Source organism: Pseudonaja textilis, chromosome 7 (genome assembly GCF_049901715.1).
Source record: "Pseudonaja textilis isolate UNSWEBS1 chromosome 7, rPseTex1.2, whole genome shotgun sequence".
NCBI lineage: Eukaryota > Metazoa > Chordata > Lepidosauria > Squamata > Elapidae > Pseudonaja > Pseudonaja textilis.
The window spans coordinates 8,050,326-8,068,177 of NC_141996.1; the positions used below are offsets into that span (position 1 = coordinate 8,050,326).

At 45.2% G+C, this 17,852-nt stretch overlaps 1 protein-coding gene across 3 annotated transcripts in view; it reads left to right on the forward strand.

The window, feature by feature from the left end:
- The window catches only part of CCDC83 (coiled-coil domain containing 83), a 33,533-nt gene extending 16,452 nt beyond the window's left edge, over positions 1–17,081 (forward strand). For 2 of the 3 annotated variants that reach the window (XM_026706801.2, XM_087936996.1), the window contains exons 7-11: positions 1,341–1,409; positions 6,860–6,981; positions 9,382–9,446; positions 13,868–14,046; positions 16,650–17,081. In XM_026706801.2, coding sequence (XP_026562586.2) covers positions 1,341–1,409; positions 6,860–6,981; positions 9,382–9,446; positions 13,868–14,046; positions 16,650–16,826 — 612 coding nt within the window. In that variant the 3' untranslated portion in view covers positions 16,827–17,081. The remainder of the gene's footprint in view (positions 1–1,340; positions 1,410–6,859; positions 6,982–9,381; positions 9,447–13,867; positions 14,047–16,649) is intronic. The other variant, XM_087936997.1, reaches the window with a different exon arrangement.
- The last annotated feature ends 771 nt before the right edge of the window (positions 17,082–17,852 follow it).

The following is a 17,852-nucleotide window of genomic DNA, read 5'->3' on the forward strand; positions in this document are numbered from 1 at the left end:
CAGTTCTTTCATCCTCTTAGTTTGCATTTTATGTTTAACTTTAGCAAACTTGATGGGAAAGCTGTGTTTATCTATGGTGGTGATAATCAGGAGGAATCTTGATTTTACTACCGTGTTTTCCCGAAAATAAGACCCTGACGTATTTTTTTGCCACCACAAAAGGGACCAGGTCTTATTTTCGGGGGATGTCATCCACTGACTAACCTCACTTGCATGTGTCACCCCCGGCCTCCTTTTCGCTGTCAGAGGCCGTCAGGAACTTCTGTGGCCAGCAAGGCTTTCTTGAAGGCCTCTTCAGCTGATAACAGAGCTCTGGATCGATCCAGAGCTTTGTTATCTGCTACAGAGGCCTTCAGGAAAGCCTTGCTAGCCTTGCCGGCTTCTAAAGAAATAGGCCGGCTGGGCAGGTGTCGGGGTATGCGAGGACTGGCTACAACTGTCCAAAGCTAAGCAGTAGGGCAGCTCCACCCCCCCATCCACACCCTAGCTTAATTTTTACCTGTCCACTCTGGAGTGGGTGGGATCTTAATTAGGGTTTATTTGGGGGGTAGGGCTTATATTGGGCGCATGTGTAAAAATCAAGCTAGGTCTTACTCTCAGGGTAGGTTGTATTTTGGGGGAAACAGGATATATTTAATAACATTTTATTCATAGGCCTATAAAAAAGATGCAACACAAAAGCTTATGTCTTTTAAGAACATTTGTTACCTGGAAAAGGTACTGACAAATTGCTTTGAGCTTTTCAACAGCTGATGTTGTTAAATGTACTATCGATATTGATACTTTATTCTAGAACTCTATAATGCTTTTATACAAATAGTTTTGAACTCAAGACTGTTCAGTATTATGACGGGCCTCCTCCAGTTCCAAGGTTTCAACAGCTGACCCTCCCATTGTCATGTGATCATATTTCTGATGCTCAGTTTTATGACAGGTTCACCAGAAACTGGCATTTGCACTTCAGCAAAACCAGTCTATAGTGAACCATTAATTCAGTTAACAATTGTGGCGTTCATTTAATGACCGCACTAGTCACACAGTGAACACAGTGTTCACTTAACAACAGCTGCAAAAAAAGGTTGTAAAATCAGGTTGGGTGATCCAATTTATGACCATTGTGCTTTACGACCATGATGGGCGGGTTCCATTATGGTCATAAATTGAGGACTACCTGTATTACATGTCATCAGCTACTAAAAGGATCTTCTGGAAAATTAACGGGTGTAGGAAAACATAAAACTGACTTGGTATCATGTGATATGTCTAAACCTTTGTTTTCTTGCTTCCTTCAATGTAAAGGTTACCATTTTAATTTTGGTGTATTGGGGTTATTTTCCCAGAATGCCGTTAAGCACATTGACAAGATCAGCCGCAGGGAGATTAAAGAATATGAATGGCTAAAAGAAGAAGTAAGTTGATTTCTGCAGGACAGCAAACAATTGGAAAAGCAGATCCTTTGGTGGCCAGGAAGTCGAATGCTTGCAGAAGGAGGCTAAGGGGTCCACTGAGCATCGGGGCCCATATTTGACTGTTAGGTTTTGCAAGGCAGAAATTAAGGGCAGCAAAATTGCTACCACACAGTTAGAGCCGCGGTAGTTAGAATGCAGTCTTGCAGCATTCCAGGCTAACTCTGCTCACTGCCAGTAGTTCAAATCCAGTATTGCAGGCCGACTCTGCCCACTGCCAGGAGTTCGATCCTCACCGGCTCAAGGTTGACTCAGCCTTCCATCCTTCCGAGGTGGGTAAAACGAGGGTCCAGATTGCTGTGGGGCAATGGGCTGACTCTATAAACCGCTTGGACAGGGCCGTGAAGCACTACAAAGCGGTATATAAGTCTAAGCGCCCTTGCTACCTGTGCGACAGTTCTTCAAAATGTCATTTGAAATTGGGTGCGCATTTGTCTAATTCTGGTTGGTTTTGAAAAATCATCTAAGCAAGAGAGGAGCTTATGAGTGCAGCTAATCCTCAACTTAACAACCATTTGTTTAGTGGCTGTTCAAAGTTATAACGGCACTGAAGAAAGAGACTTAGGACTGTTTTCACATTTAACGACCACTGCAGCCAGGGGTGGGATTGAACTGGTGTAACAACCGGTTCGGTGAGCGTGCGCTTCGCTTGCGCATGCAGTGTTTACAACTCGCCTTGTGCTGCAAGCCGTGTGTGTAAAACAGCTGACGCGTGGCAGTCTGCTGTGCCACGCGAAGCAGCTGAGCTGGAAAACCGGGAAATAAAGCACAGACTGGTGCTGGGGCAAACCCAACAGCTGATAGTCGGAGCTAACTGGTTCTCTCCCAGCTGAACTTAGGAGTTACCGGTTCGCCCGAATCGGGCCTAACCGGTAGAATCCCAACCCTGACTGCAGCATCCCAAGAATCATGTTGGGAAAATCAGACACTTGACAACTGGCGTGCATTTATGACAGTTGTTCTGTCCCAGGGTTGTGTGATCACTATTTGTAACCTTCCCAGCCGACTTCAGACAAGCAAAGTCAATGGGGGAAGCCAGATGCACTTAACAACTCCATGTTTCACTTAACAACTGCAGTGATTTACTTAAGAGCTGCGGCAAAACAAACATCGTAAAATGGTGCACAACTCACTTGAAAAGCGTCTCATTCAGCAATGAAACGTTTGGGCCCCGTTGTGGTCATAAGTCAAGAACTAACTATACTTGTGTAGAAGTCCATCAGGAGATCTCAGGGCTTCCTTGTGGCTTTCAAGAAGATCGAAGAGAGTCCTCAACTTACAGCAATTCACTTAGTGACCATTCAACGTTACAACAGCACTGAAAAAGTGACATGATCATTTTTTTCAGACTGACGACCATGTTAACATCCCCATGGTCACCTGATTTACGTTCAGAGGTTTGACAACTGACTCACACTTATGACGGTGGCGGTGTCCCTGGGTTCATGGGATTCCTCTTTTTGCGACAAGCAAAGTCAACGGAGAAGCCAGATTCACTTAACAGCCGGGTTACTAATTTAACAACGGCAGTGATTCACTTAACAAAGGCGGCAAGAAAAGTCAAGCAAAACTTACTCAACTGATTTCTCACTCAGCAACATACATTTTGGCCTTAGTCATGGTCGTAGATTGAGGACTACGGTGCATATGGATTTACCAAGAAATTAACCCAAGGGAATCTTCCCCTTTCGAACCATTGTATAGCTCCTGGCCCTGCCCGATGGCTCTCCTCGGGGCCCCTTCCAACAGCACCGTCTGGATTGCTAAATATTCAGTCCAGCAACACGTAAACATAATCAGTGCTGTGATTTTGGCTCCTAGGAGTAAAGACCAGGAGAAGGGAGGGCTGCGGCCTCCACTTCCCTCCAGTATCCATCACCTGAGGCACCCACATCCCTTTTACTGATGGCAGGGCTGGCCGAGAGCCCAACATTTCCAGCTAAAAGAGTTTTGGCAGGCCTGCTTACTGTACGTAACCTTCCCATCCTGTGGGAAGCCGCGTTAATGCAGAGTGCAGAAGAAGAAAAAAGGGCAGGGGGGAGAAGGCAGACAAAAAGAAACAGAAAACTCAATTAGCGAACTGAAATCAAGCTGACTCCATCACCGCCTCCTATATCTGTCTGGATCTTCTTCCCCTCCTTGAAAGCCAGTCTGATTTCTGCCTAAGTCCGTAGGCCTCTTAATACGGTGTCTTTGGTTAAGTACGTTTCTCACGACGGGTCTTCAACTTGTAAACTTGTTCATTTACGGACCGCTCCAAGTTAAAACGGCAGTGAAAAAAAGTGAGTGAGTCGTAAAGTCATACACGTGAAAAATGTTGCAGCATCCCCATTGTGATGACCCGGGGCGTGGCACAAAAGCAACCAAGTCACAAAAGTAGGTAAAGTCCGTTTACTACCTCCAACTTGGCCTCCAATGTCCAGTTATCATCGGATGGAGAGAAAACTCTCCCAAGAACAGTTTTTAAAGGGAAGAAATTCCGTCCGAACTCAAAGTACATCTAAATTAGAAATAAAAGCCAACACAAACCACGCTGCAGCAATTAATGAGACAGGGCAGGATAAGGAATTGAAGACTTCAAAAGATAACGAAACACATACAGTTGGGAGGATGGCAGAACCCAGATAAGACTTGACAAACCAAAATAATTCATGCTTTGCTTCCAGCAAGGAGCTGTACTCAAACACCCTCTTTATCCTGTTTTCCCAGCTGCAGCTAATTAAGGGAATCAGGGCCTTTTTCTCCCCCGTAACCCACATTGCTTCCTTATCCGTTCCTCCCTCTCTGCCCTAGGATGCAGAGGGGGTAGGCCTGGGTTTTCCTCTGAATGCCCAGCCAGACTGTGCCCTTCCTCAGTTTCTTCCACAGCCACCAGAGCCACAACTCCCACTCTCTATCAGCTGTTCCACCTCTCCCTCGGAATCAGATTCCAACAGGGGCATGACAGCCATATTTATGATGGTTGTAGTGTCCCAGAGTCATGTACTCACACCCTTCTGATAAGTGAAGTCAATGGAGAAGCCAGATTCACTTAACTACTGTGTTATTACCCAAAGGTGCTTTTTCAAGAGGCAACTGGACTTTCTTGGTTTTTCTTTGAAGACGTTTCACTTCTCATCCAAGAAGCTTCTTCAGCTCTGACCAGATGGTGGGGAAGGGAAGGATTTATACTCCTTGCAGACAGCTGGTCATTTGCATCTTTTAGAGGGTCATTGAGGCCACTTGGAGGTTTATCTGTCACCTCAGGAACAGCTGATGGATGTGGAGCCTTCTTGGAACTGTTGAAAGGACGGTGTTGTAGACTGGAGAGAGATTATGTCGTATCCCTCCTCCTCTTTGGAGAGAGGGCTGTTCAATTTTGACATAGATGGCCTCTTCGACCTCTCTTTCAAACCAGATGTCCCCTCTGTCCAAAATGTGGGCTTTGTTGTCTTCAAAAGAGCAGACTGTCTTGTAAATGTAGATGAACTGTGGATTCTAGTTTTGATGGGTCAGTTTTCCTGTATAGTGTCATGCCTTTATGACATTTCTGTGTTACAAATGTAACAATGGCAGTGATTCATTTAACAACCATAGCAAGAAAGGAGGGTAAAATGGGACAACATTCACTTAATAACCATCTTGCTCAGCAACAGAAATTTTGGGCTCAGTTGTGGTCATAAGTTGAAGACTACCTGTTCTGTATTTTTTTGTTTTGTTTAGGATTTCAAGAACATCCAACTGCTACTTTCTTGGTCTTTCCTTTGATTCCAACTCATCCACTCTTCTTTCATGTATAGTATTTGTGTTGGTGTTTGAAGCGCTTTTATTCTCTGCTAAGATCAAAACCACAGGGACGTGGTGGCTCAGTGGCTAAGACACTGAGCTTGTTGATCAGAAAGGTCGGCAGTTTGGCGGTTTGAATCCCTAGTGCTGCGTAACGGAGTGAGCTCCCGTTACTTGTCCCAGCTTCTGCCAATGTAGCAATTTGAAAGCATGTTAAAAAATGCAAGTAGAAAAATAGGGACCACTTTGGCGGGAGGTTGTAGCGTTCCGTGTGCCTTTGGCATTTAGTCAGGCTGGCCACATGACCACAGAGACATCTTTGGACAGCACTGGCTCTTCGGCTTTGTAACAGAGATGAGCACCGCCCCCTAGATCCGGAAACGACTAGTATATATGCGCGAGGGGAACCTTTACCTTTAAGATCAAAACCATTTCAACTCCTTCTTTCATACCAGTTAATCAACTAAGGTTTTCATTCAACATTCATTCGCCTTGACCTCATCTGTATAAATGCATGCGTGCACTGGATTCTTATCCTGGTTTTATTTTTGGCCAATTCAAGGCAGCATACATATCTAAGGTCTCCTATCTCCCTCCCCGAAAAAGAAGTCTGTGAGGTGGATTGGGTTGAGAGTAGAAGACTTTTTACAGGTAGTCCTCAACTTTCAACCACAACTGAACCCAAAATTTCCATTGCTAAGGGACACTGCAACCATCATAAATATGAGTCAGTTGCCAAGAGTGTGAATTTTGACCATGGAGATGCTGCAATGGTTGTAAGCGTGAAAAATGGTCCTAGGCAGGAGTGGGATTTTTCCGGTTCAGGCCAGTTCAGGCGAACTGGTAACTCCGAGGATCAGCTGTGAGCAAACTGGTTCGTTCCGATGATCAGCTGTTGGGCCCACCCATCTGCCCCAGGTCTAGTCTGTGCTTTATATTCCGTTTTTCAAGCTCAGCTGATTTGCGTGGTACAGCAGATTGCTGCACATCAGCTGTTTAACATATACAGAGATTGCTGGAGAAGGTCAGTAGCAAATGCTCTGTGTGAGCGCAAAGTGTGTGCTCACCAAACCGGTTGTTACACTGGTTGAATCGCACCCTTTTTTTTCAGTGCTGTTAGGTCACTTTTTTCAGTGCGGTTGTAACTTTGAACAGTCACCAAATGAACTGTTGTAAATTGAGGGTTACCTGTATTGACATAACTGTATTGCTTATACAGTTGTTAAGTAATGTATTCCTACTGCATCTAATTTTTCACTTCCCTATAACAAGGTGAACAGAAGTTTGCTGTTATACTCAGCTGTTTTTGTTTCTTTGGACAAATATTCATTCCTTGGATGAGGCCATACTCTCATTTACATGTCTTAAAATTAAACACTCCTGGAGACATCCCACATCCTTGTTTCTCTACCTTGTTTAGTATTGGAACATTCAGCCGAGAGTTCAGGTGGCCTTCCCTTGTTTTTCTGGCTTTTTCTATATTCAGCAAGCAACCTTCAACTCCATTCTTGAACAAAACGTCTTGCACTGCGACTCATTTTGGAGAGAGAAAAATGAAGCTTCTGCTCTGTTAAGTTACGCGTGTAACTTCTTCGAATCTCAGAATTAGGTTTCCTCTTTTATGGCAGGTTGAAGCTTATCGAAAGGAAGTGGCTGCTTTAGAGGAAGCTGTCCATGAAATGGAGGAGGAAAACATCTATCTCATCAATAAACTGTTTGAGCGGAGATTGCAGTTTCTTAAAGTACCCAGGTAAAAAAAAGGCTCAGAGAGGAACGACAAACCAGAGATATTTCCATGCTTTGTTTCCAGCACTGGCCCGTACGCAAGTCCATCCTCTTATTCAGTTGTCACAGCTGCAGCCCATGAAAAGGATCAAGGCCCTCTCCTCCCCAGTCGACCACGTCTCTCCCTTGTCCTCTCCTCCCTGCATGCCCTAGGATGGAGAGGGGATGGGTCTGGGTCTTTCTCTGACTGCCCAGCCGGCCTCTGCCCTTCCCCAGTCTCCTCCACAACCTCCAGAGCCACTTTTCCACTCCCTGCCGGCTGTTCCTCCACTCCCTCAGAGTCAGTCTCCAACAGGGGCATGACATAACCCTTCTAAGATATAAGAAGAATATTTAAGAAATGCTCATTATTTGTACAGGCAGGCATAACCCAATAATTGGCTAAGTTTTTCTGGCAATGGGCCTAACCAGGGGTAGGATTCAAAAATTTTAACAACCAGTTCTGTGGGTGTCGCTGGATGCGCATGGCCATGTGACTGGGTAGGCGTGGCTTTTTTTTGTAGCACACACACACACACACACAGCTTTTTTTTTTCCTCCTTGGCCTCAGGGAGTCCTCCTGGGAGGCGTTTTTGTTCCCAGAAGGCTTCCCTGGGGCCCCAGGAAGGCAAAAAATGGAGGTCAGGGGGCGCAGTTTCCCCACAACGTGCCCCCTTTTGCCTCCTGGGCCTCAGGGAAGCCACCTGGGTGAAGCAGTAAGACAGCAAGGGGGACCCAGCACCGCTGATCATCAGAACAGCTGATCGTCAGTCAGGAGAGAGGGGACAAAAAGAAATACCTTAAGGAGTGACTGAGTCGGGGTGAACATAGTGATATCGGGCATGCGTGCAATGTCACGCCTACGCGATAAGGATTGGGTGGGGGAGGGGAGGGGCAGGTGGAGAGGGGTGGGCCCAGCCAGGGGCTCGCTTTGCCGGTTCTCCAAACTGTGCAGAATCACAACAACCAGTTCTATAGAACGGGTCCAAACCGGTGGAATCCCACCCCGGACCTCACCATTTTATTTTCCCCCCCACTTTTAACCTCGCCCCACTCCAGCGAGTAGATATAACAAAAAGGTGAGGCCAACATTTTTAGTTGTTTCCCGCTGCCCCCTTTTTCCAAAGGTAACTTTTGAAAAACAACAACTAAACGGATCTTGAGGGGGATTATGTTGAATGTAACTCCCATCATCCCCAGTTGTCCTGACAAATTCTGGGGTGTAAAGAAATGGGCGATTGAAAATCTCTGGAGATTGGAAGTTTCTGCAATAGGAAAAAGGAAATGTGAATGCTTTTTGGTTAGCGTTCCTTGAATTTCTTGAGCCTTTTGTATTGTCGGAAACTTCCCTTCAGCAAAGAAAGACCACGGGTGTCTCCCAACTTGGCAACTTCAACTCCCAGAATTCCCCAATCTGAATGGCTGGCAAAGGAATTCTGGGAGTTGAAGCCCACAAGCCTTAAAGTTGCCAAATTTGGAGACCCTTGCATTAGACCAGGGTTTTTCAAACCCAGAATTCCTCAAAGTTGAAATTTTTGGTACTTAAGGGTCAAAGGTTTACGTCCTGGTTGTTGGGTGTTGTTGCTTTTAACCTCCTTGAAGGGATTTCTTGAAGTAGTCCCTGCAGTTTTCTTGGCAAGATTTTTTTTTTTGAAAGTGGTTTGCCATTGCCTGCATCCTAGGACTGAAAGAGAGCATCTGGCCCAAGGTCATCTAACTGAGGGGTCCCCAACCACCAGGACCCGGACCGGTACCGGTCCGTGGATCATTTTGTACCGGGCCACAAAGAATGAAAGTAGGGACCTACTTTGCTTGGGCGCCGCCATCTTGTTTCGATGGCGCTTGAGAAAGTGCTTCCGGGTGAGCTTGTTGGTCGTCGGTTGGAAAGCGCCCGTTTGGGTGCTGGAGGAATCCTCGCACCTTAGTTTCGTTGAAGGGGGGGGCGACTTCGAATGAAGAGCCATCCCGATGGCGGTGGAGTCTCATGTTACTCAGGAGGAAATTAAGAAAGAGCCCGAAAAGCCAATCGACCGCGAAAAGGTACAAAGGAGGAGTTGAAGGTGGCGGGGAGAAGCGGGAGACAGTTGGCTGGCCGGTCACTCGGTTCGCCTTGCCTTGGTCGTCTGTGCTGATGCTGGTACCAGTCCGTGGATCATTTTGTACCGGGCTGCAAAGAATGAATAATCGTGAAACTGGTCCCTGGTACAAAAAAGGTTGGGGACCACTGATCTAACTGGTTTCATGCCTAAAGTGGAACTGGAACTCAGTTTCCCAGTTTCTAGCCAGAAGCTTTCCCCACAAACTGGCTTTCCCCATTCTTTTCCGGTGGGTTACGATTACTGTTATGAATCTGGGTGCTACTTTTGCTATGTTTTGCATTTTCCAGGAAGCTGTTTCTTACCCAAGGAGCTGGTTTGCAGGTTCCTGGGAAAAACCTGGATCAAGAAGAAGGTAGTTATACCTCTTTTTGTTACTGTTGTCAGAATCAGATTGATCTGCCTAAGTCTTGCAGCTGGGAATTATGAAAGAAAGGCACTGGAAGTGGTAATGGCAAATTTGGGGAATGAAGCTGCCATCCTGTCCTCAACCCTATTTTCTTTACCATATTTATTTATTTATTTATTTATCTATATTTATAAAAGTGAAATACCACTCATGCATCATCACAAAATCTCCAGATCCATAAAGCCTACAAACTTGAAATTTGCCACTTATCTTTCTCTTGGCTTCTAGGTGCTCACTAAGAAAGGATTTTTCAAAATGACCATCAGAACATCAGAACTATATTGTTATTAACACTCTCTGATGCTAAGGAGTTCCACTCCCCCTCCCCACCTGAAAAGAAATCTCTTCCAAATGCAAAACACAAGCAGAGGAGAGGAGTTTCCTTCCATTTTAGTTTCCCAGCACCAAGCAGCTTTAGTACAGAACAGTTGAGCTAAGCCACGCCCAGGTTCCTTGCTGTGTCCTTCTTGCTCTTTCCAAACAGCCCTCAACTCTCTCACACACTGACAGGACACCAGCCAGATGAATACCGATGGATGCTGCTAGGCAGAGGCAGATTTTTTTGTTTTTTATAATTTTCCTCCCCCAAAATTAAGCCCGACCACATAGTTTCGTAGTGAAGCATGGCTATATATTTATTTATATCCCGCCTTTATTGTTTTTATAAGTAACTCAAGACAGCAAGCAAAGCCAATCCTTTCTTCTGCTATTTTCTCCACAATAACAACCTTGTGAGGTGAGTCGAGCTCAGAGAGAGAGGGACCGGCTAAAAGTCACCCAGCTGGCATTCATGCCTAAGACAGGACTAGAACTCACCGTCTCCTGGTCATTGACCCAAATTCACCCAGCAGAATTTCATGCCTCAAGTGGGCCTAGAACTCACAGTCGCTGGGAGACTGGCCCAAAAATCATCCAATTGGCTTTCATGCGTAAGATGGAACTAGAATTCACAATCTCCTGATTTCTAGTCGGGTGCTATAACCTTTAGACCAGGGGTGTCAAACTTGATTTCATTGAGGGCTGCAACAGGATTGTGTTTGACATCAGGGGTGTTGGTGGCCAGGGTGGGCATGGCCAGCATGATGTCACTTATGTCGGGGGGGCCGCACCTGTGGGGGCGCGAGGGCTCTGCCAGTGAAAACAGGCTCCTGAGCTCCATTTTAGGCTGCGACGGCCTCCTGCAGCTCTCTGCCAGTGAAAATGGAGCTTGGAGGGCCACACAAGGCCCTCGTGAGCTCCGAGGGTGGTGCCGTGCGCCAGATCTAAGCACCTTGCGAGCCAGATCCAGTCCACGGGCCTTGAGTCTGACACCCCTGCTCTAGACCTAACTGATTTATTAGTTAGTGTTTATTTATTTTTTTTCATATAATGCAGGGGTGGGAATCAAATTTCTTAACAACTGGTTCTGTGGGCGTGGCCTAATTTGTGGGTGTGGCTTGGTGGTCATGTGAGTGGGTGGTCATGGCTTGCTGATTGGGCATGGCTTGGTAGTCATGTGACTGGCTGGGCGTGCCTTGTATGTAAATATTATAAATATTTATGTAAATATTGAATTCTTGTATTACAAAAAAGCAACTTTTACCCCAAATCAGGCAAAGCAAGCAGGCAGATTGCTCGCAGAATCACAGATTCACTCAGAGGTCTATCTTTCTGCAATCTACTACCTGAGTCTGTCACAAAATTTGCTTGCAAGCAAACTCATAAAATTTGCTAGCAAGCAAGCTCACAAAATTAACTCACAACACACCCTGTATGTGAATGTCGAATTTTTTATTTAAAAAAGAGCAACTTTTACCCAAAAGCAGGCAGACAGATTGAGTTGCTCACAGAATCACAGATTCCCTCAGAGATCTACCATTCTGCAATCTGCTACCCGAGTCTGCACTGAAAAATAGAAGCTTCAGTCCTAAGGAAGGTTCAGCTCTGCTTTTAGATCAGCTAGAAAGCAAGAAATCCAACAATTGCCTGCTTTCTAGCTAATCTAAATCTCCTGGCACAGCACAACAACTGATGGCTGGGGGAAAAAAACCCAGGAAAAATAGCAACCTACCAAACCCAAGCAGGTTTGATGGCATGCATGCCAGATAAGGAGTAGGCGGGGTGGGGGCCAGCCAGTGGTGAGATTTCCTGGTTCTCCCAACTGCGCAGAATCATAACAACTGGTTCTATAGAACTGGTCCGACCAGGTAGAATCCCACCCCTGATATAATGTAGGTTTGGGATTTGCCGAAATTCATGAAACTTCATGAACTGATGAGCCGGAGTTTGGGGAGTCCTAAGTTAGGGAGATGTGGGCAAGGGGGCTACTGAAACCAGGACAGCTACTGTCCTGTTATATTGTACCCTCTGTAAGGATTCACAAACTTATTTTCGGACTCTTTAGCTGACAAAATAGCCAGAAAATTCTGGTCTCTTTTAAATGTACAGCTGTTACTATTGGCTCGGTATAATAGTTTCTTTGAATCTATCCATACTGTCTCTTTATACCGTCTGCAAAATTAGACGGTCTTTGGCTGCCCCTCCGTTATCTCATCACCGACTGTAATCCAAGTATCGCTATTATGCTTTGAGTGGCTTTATTTTCATATTTTAATGTTTTAACTGTAATAAGAGATTTATGGTTTGAGATGCATTTTCTTACATGCACTCTCACTTCTTCTGGCAAACCACTTGTGCGCTAGACTGAAATCTGTTCCTCCTGTCCCTGCTTGCAATATCTAAACATCTGCAATAGCTAAACGCCTGTCCCGGTTACTAAACTTGCAAACAAACCTCTCGCCCCCAGTTTCAAAACTGAAGAAGAAGGCTTTTTTGGGGTGGGTGGGGAGAATTGTGACATATGCAAAGAACCCGGATCAATAGTAGTAACTGTGAGCGGGATCTTGGAGTCCTAATGCAGGGGTACCCAACCGCCCCCTCTGGGCCATGGCCTATTTGGAATTGGGCCACACGAGAGGCAGGCCGATGTGCGTGTAGAAGCCCGAAGGAGCACAAAACTACCTCCCAAAGGCTTCTCTCTTGTGTGAGTGGAGCTGCATGCGCGCATTCATGCGCACCAGGCCACCTCTTGTGCGCTCTGGTGCCCTTCTCCCTCCCATCCCCCAAAGGTTGGGGACCACTGTCCTAGTAGACAATCATTTAATTATATTGACTGTTTCCTAGTATGATTTGATTGCTTCTTTGTACCCTATGACTATATTAAGTGTTGAACCTTATGATTCTTGACGAATGTATCTTTTCTTTTTATGTACACTGAGAGCATTTGCACCCAAGACAAATTCCTTGTGTGTCCAATCACACTTGGCCAATAAAAGGATTCATAAAGAATTCATTTATGAGCTAACAGTGTGTGGTGGCAGCCAAAAAAGCCAACGCAATCCTAGGCTGCATTAATACAGGGATAGAATCAAGATCAACATGGAAGTGTTAATATCACTTTATAATGCCTTGGTAAGACCACACTTGGAATATTGCATCCAGTTCTGGTCCCCACCATGTAAAAAAGAGGGTTGAGACTCTAGAAAGAGTGCAGAGAAGAGCAACAAAGATGATCAGGGGACTGGAGGCTAAAACATATGATGAACGGTTGCAGGAATTGGATATGTCTAGTTTAATGAAAAGAAGGACTGGGGTGAAATGATATCAGTCTTCCAATATCTCAGGGCAGTGGTGGGATTCAAATTTTTTTTACCAGTGGTTCTGTGGGCATGGCTTGGTGGGCGTGGCTTGGCTTGGTGGGCGTGGCTTGGCTTGGTGGGCGTGGTGGGGAAAGATACTGCAAAGTCCCCATTCCCTCCCCACCCCACTAACCTGCTTTCCAGCTCCGTTCTCCTGTGCAGGGCAACCAAAGAAGACCCAGCCAATCAGCTGGGACTCAAGAGGCAGAGAATAGATGGGGGCGGGGCCAGTCAGAGGTGGCATTTGCCAGTTCTCCCAACTACTCAAAATTTCCGCGACCGGTTCTCCAGAACCGGTCAGAACCTTCTGAATGACCACCTCTGCCTCAGGGGCTGCCACAAAGAAGAGGCTAGTCAAGCTATTCTCTAGAGCACCTGAGGGCAGACAAGAAGCATGGAGAGAGAATCAATGTAAAACTAAGGAGAAATTTCTGGACAGAACGCTTCTTCAGTGGAATCTCTTCCCTCCAGAAGTTGTGGGTGCTTCAACACTGGAGGTTTTTAAGAAGAGTTCGGTCATCCATTTGTCTGAAATGGTACAGGGTTTCCTGCTTGAGCAAGGGGTTGGACTAGAAGACCTCCAAGGTCCCTTCCAGCTCTGTTCTTCTACTGGTCGTCTTGTAATGAAATGTAAAATCAACCCTGAAGGATAGAAACAAAAATAATAATAATGTATAATTTATTTTGTAGCCGAGGAAGATGGGATGCCAGCAAGGGAGCTAGTCATTTCTGTGGACCCCAAGTCAAGCGAGGAGAAACGAGAATTGGAGAAGGCATCGTGGAAGGACTTTGAAGTGGTTTATTTGCGGGGAATGACGGCCAATCAGTTTCTACCTCCTCTGCTTTATGAAGATGCAAATGACTTCAAGGTAAAGATTAATCTTCCTCCTCCGTGATTTGGTGGTGGTGGAAAAGGAGAACTAGATGGGTTGAGAATTATGGACGTTCAGTCTACCATCCCTTTTGGATAGACTTGCCTCCAGAAGCTGTGTGTGATGACCCAAAGGAGTGTGGCACAAAGGCAACACAGTCGGATAATCAGTAGGAGTCCCTTTATTAGCTCCAACTTTGCACCCAATCTCCTGGTTACCTTCTGACTGGAGAAAAACTCTCCCAGGAACAACCTTGGGCTGCAGAGAACCAAGTCCAAAACGCGGTCAACAAAAACTGTCCAATCAAGGCAACATGAGGTAATTAGTCCAGCAGGGCAGGAACAAAAATTCCAGATGTGATGGCACAGCAATAACTCAATACGGTTGGGAGAACACCAGGAACATAGATAACCAAAGTCAACACAAGTTAAACAAACATTTGTTCCCAGCAGCTGCCGCAATCAGCATGCATCTCTTTTAAGCTCTCTTCCCAGCTGTGGCTAATGAAGGGAATCAGGGCTCTTTCCTCCCCCGTAAGCCAAGCAATCCATGTTGCTCCCTTCTCCATTCCCCTCTGCGTGCCCTAGGATGAGGAGGGGGTGGGTCTGGGTCTTCCTCTGAACTCCCTCTCCCTTGTTCTACCTCTCTCCTGCTCTGCCCAGCCGGACTGTGCCCTTCCCCAGATTCCTGCATAGCCAACAGAACCACACCCCCACTCCCTGTCTTCTTCCTCGGATTCAGACTCCGACAGGGGCATGACACTGTGGATGTTCCAACACTGGGAAGAGTTTTGACAACCATTTTCTGAAATGGTACGGGGTTTCCTGCCTGAGCATGGGGTGATTGGACTAGAAGACCTCCAAAGTCCCTTTCAACATTCTGTTGTTATTCTGATTAGGATTAATAAGAACATCACCATGTATGTTGTTGGGGATGCAAGTCCAGTGACCTTAACTCTTCCATCTCTGCTGACCATCCCACAGTCAGAGGAACAGTGTTTTTCAATCTTGGCCACTTTAAGATGGGTGGACTTCAACTCCCAGTATGCAGCGTGACTGGGGAAATCTGGGAGTTGGAACTTGGCCATCTTCAATGTGGCCAAGTTTGAAAAACACTATACTAGATCCAGGATTTAAGATATTGGCAAGGGACACACCTGCCTTCCGGGTTAAGGTAGGTGGTCTTCTATTGCCATAAAATCCTACAACTTTTATTTTCTTACATACTGTAGAGATTAAAACAAACAGCAAAAAAGATTAGCCTCTTCTACAAGGAACTTCCGTCTTCTACCTCCGCTTTCATTTTTCCAAGAATGCTTGAAGGCAACTTAGCTTATTCAAGGCTGACTTGGCTTCATCCTGCACCCTCCCGAGAGTGCCTGAATTACTTGCAATATGCAGATAGTTCTTGACTTATGACCACAACCAAAAGGCCAAAATTTCTGTTGTTAAGTGAATTTTGCCCCATTTTATGACCTTTCTTGCCAGAGTTGTTGACTGAATCATTGCAGTTAATATTAGTGACCCGGTTGTCAAGTTGAGATAGTTGTAAAGTGAGTTTTGTCCCATTTAACAGCCTTTTTTCCCCCCACCGTTAAGGGAATCGCTACAGTTGTTAAGTTGGTAACCTGGTTAAGTGTATCTGGCTTCCCCATTGACTTTGCTTGTCGGAAGGTCGCAAAAGGGGATCACGTGACCTTTCGACACAGCCGTGATCATAAATATGAGCCAGCTGCCATGCATCAGAATTTTGATCAGTTGATCCTGGGGCAAAAGTCATAACTGTGAAAAAAAATGATCATAAGTCACATTTTTCAGTGCTGTTGTACCTTTGGTCGCTAAATGAGTTGTAAGTCAAGGACTACCTGTATTTTCCCAGCCTTCTAACCAGTGTGTAAGTTACTACCCTGTTTCCCCCAAAATATGACTTACTCTGAAAGTAAGTCCTAGCTTGATTTTTTTTTACACGTGCACCCAATATAAGCCCCCCAAATAAGTCCTACCTCCAAATTAAGCCCTGATTAAGATCCCACCCACTCCAGAGTGCATGGGTAAAAATTAAGCTAAGGTAAGGATGGGTGGTGGTGGGGGAGCTGCCCTACTACTTATCTTTGGACAGTTGAAACCAGGCCTTGCACTGGCCTTGCCAGCCCATTTCTTCTGCAGCTGGCAAGGCTGGCAAGACTATCCTGAAGGCCTCTGTAGCTGATAACAAAGCTCCGGATCGATCCAGAGCTCTTTTATCATCTGCAGAGGCCTTCAGGAAAGACTTGCTGGGCGCAAAAGAAGTTCCTGAAGGCCTCTGAGCGCAAAAAGGAGGCCGGGGGGTGACGCACACAAGTGAGGTTAGTCAATGGATGACATCCCCCTGAAAATAAGACCTGGTGCCTTTTTGGTGGCCAAAAAAATACCATAAGACAGGGTCTTATTTTCCGGAAAACATGGTAATGACAACCACTGCCTTTTTTAATAAAATACTTTATTATCCATATTATTTACACACACGGGGCATATGCATGTAGGTTTAGGGGAAATTGGAGTTATTCAAGCATACTTACCATCAAATAATATCTTTTTTTTTGTTTTTTGCTCTGAATGAAGGAATATAAGGAGCTGGGTCCTTTGGATTTGAAATTAATGTGCACCGTGGGCGAGCAGATGCCAATTCACGAAGACATCAAAGAAATGCCCAGCAAAACTCAATTTGAGGAGAGGTACGACCCAAATAAATCTGCACAGCATATCACTTACCGTATGATCAAATCCGTATTTCCTTAAAAGAGAGAAAGACTAAGGGGAATGTCCTTTTAGAGACTTGGAACATCGTATAGATTCCCTTTCGGTACTGGGGTGGGGGCAGGAAAAAGTGGAAGAAGAATTTAAAATATTGGCTGTCAATTGTTGAGACTTTCTTTGCAACCGATCTACAAATTAAACATATTTGCTTTGGACGCACCCGGAAAAAAAATACATGTTGTTATTTGTTGAGTTCCTGACATTTGTTCCCATCAGATATAAACTTGATTGTTACGGAAACAAAGTGTATGAATTTGTTCCTGTCTGGTAAATGAAAACTTCCAATGAAGTTTTGGGTGGTCTACAAAAAGAGGGAAGCTTTTTCCATCCTGCCCCCAAAGCTATAGTTCTTAAGAAAATCCTGCCATTTTTCTAGATGATGAAATAAAAGGGCTGGATTTTTTTTTACTTGCAGTTGTGTCCCATGTTCCTACTTTTTGATAGTTTTTAATCAACAAATAAACCAGTTCTAGCTGTGCTTGGCATACATACTTGCATAAATAAATATTCTCTGGAAAAAGGAACTGGTATGCTTTTAAATATTTTCTGACGGAAAATAATTTCCATCAAAAAAATAGGGAGAGACCAAAACTGATTTGATAGTCACAACACTCAACAGAGTCACTAAAAGTACTAATAGCAATAACACTTAGACTTATATACCACTTTATGGTGCTTTCCAGCCCTCTCTAAGCAGTTTACAGATTCAGCCTCTTGTCCCCAACAATCTGGGTCATTTTACCCACTTTGGAAGGATGGAAGGCTGAGTCAACCTTCAGCCTGGTGGGATTCAACCTGCCAAATTGCAGTCAGCCGGCAGTCAGCAGAAGTAGCCTGCAGTACTGCACTCTAACCACTGCACCATCGACGCTCTAAGTACTAAGCACATTTTATAAGTTTTCCATTAAATGAACTGGACTCTGAATTCGCAACTCCCAAGTACAGAGTAATCTTCAACCTGCAACCATTCCATTTAGTGACCGTTTGAAGTTACAACAGCACTGGGAA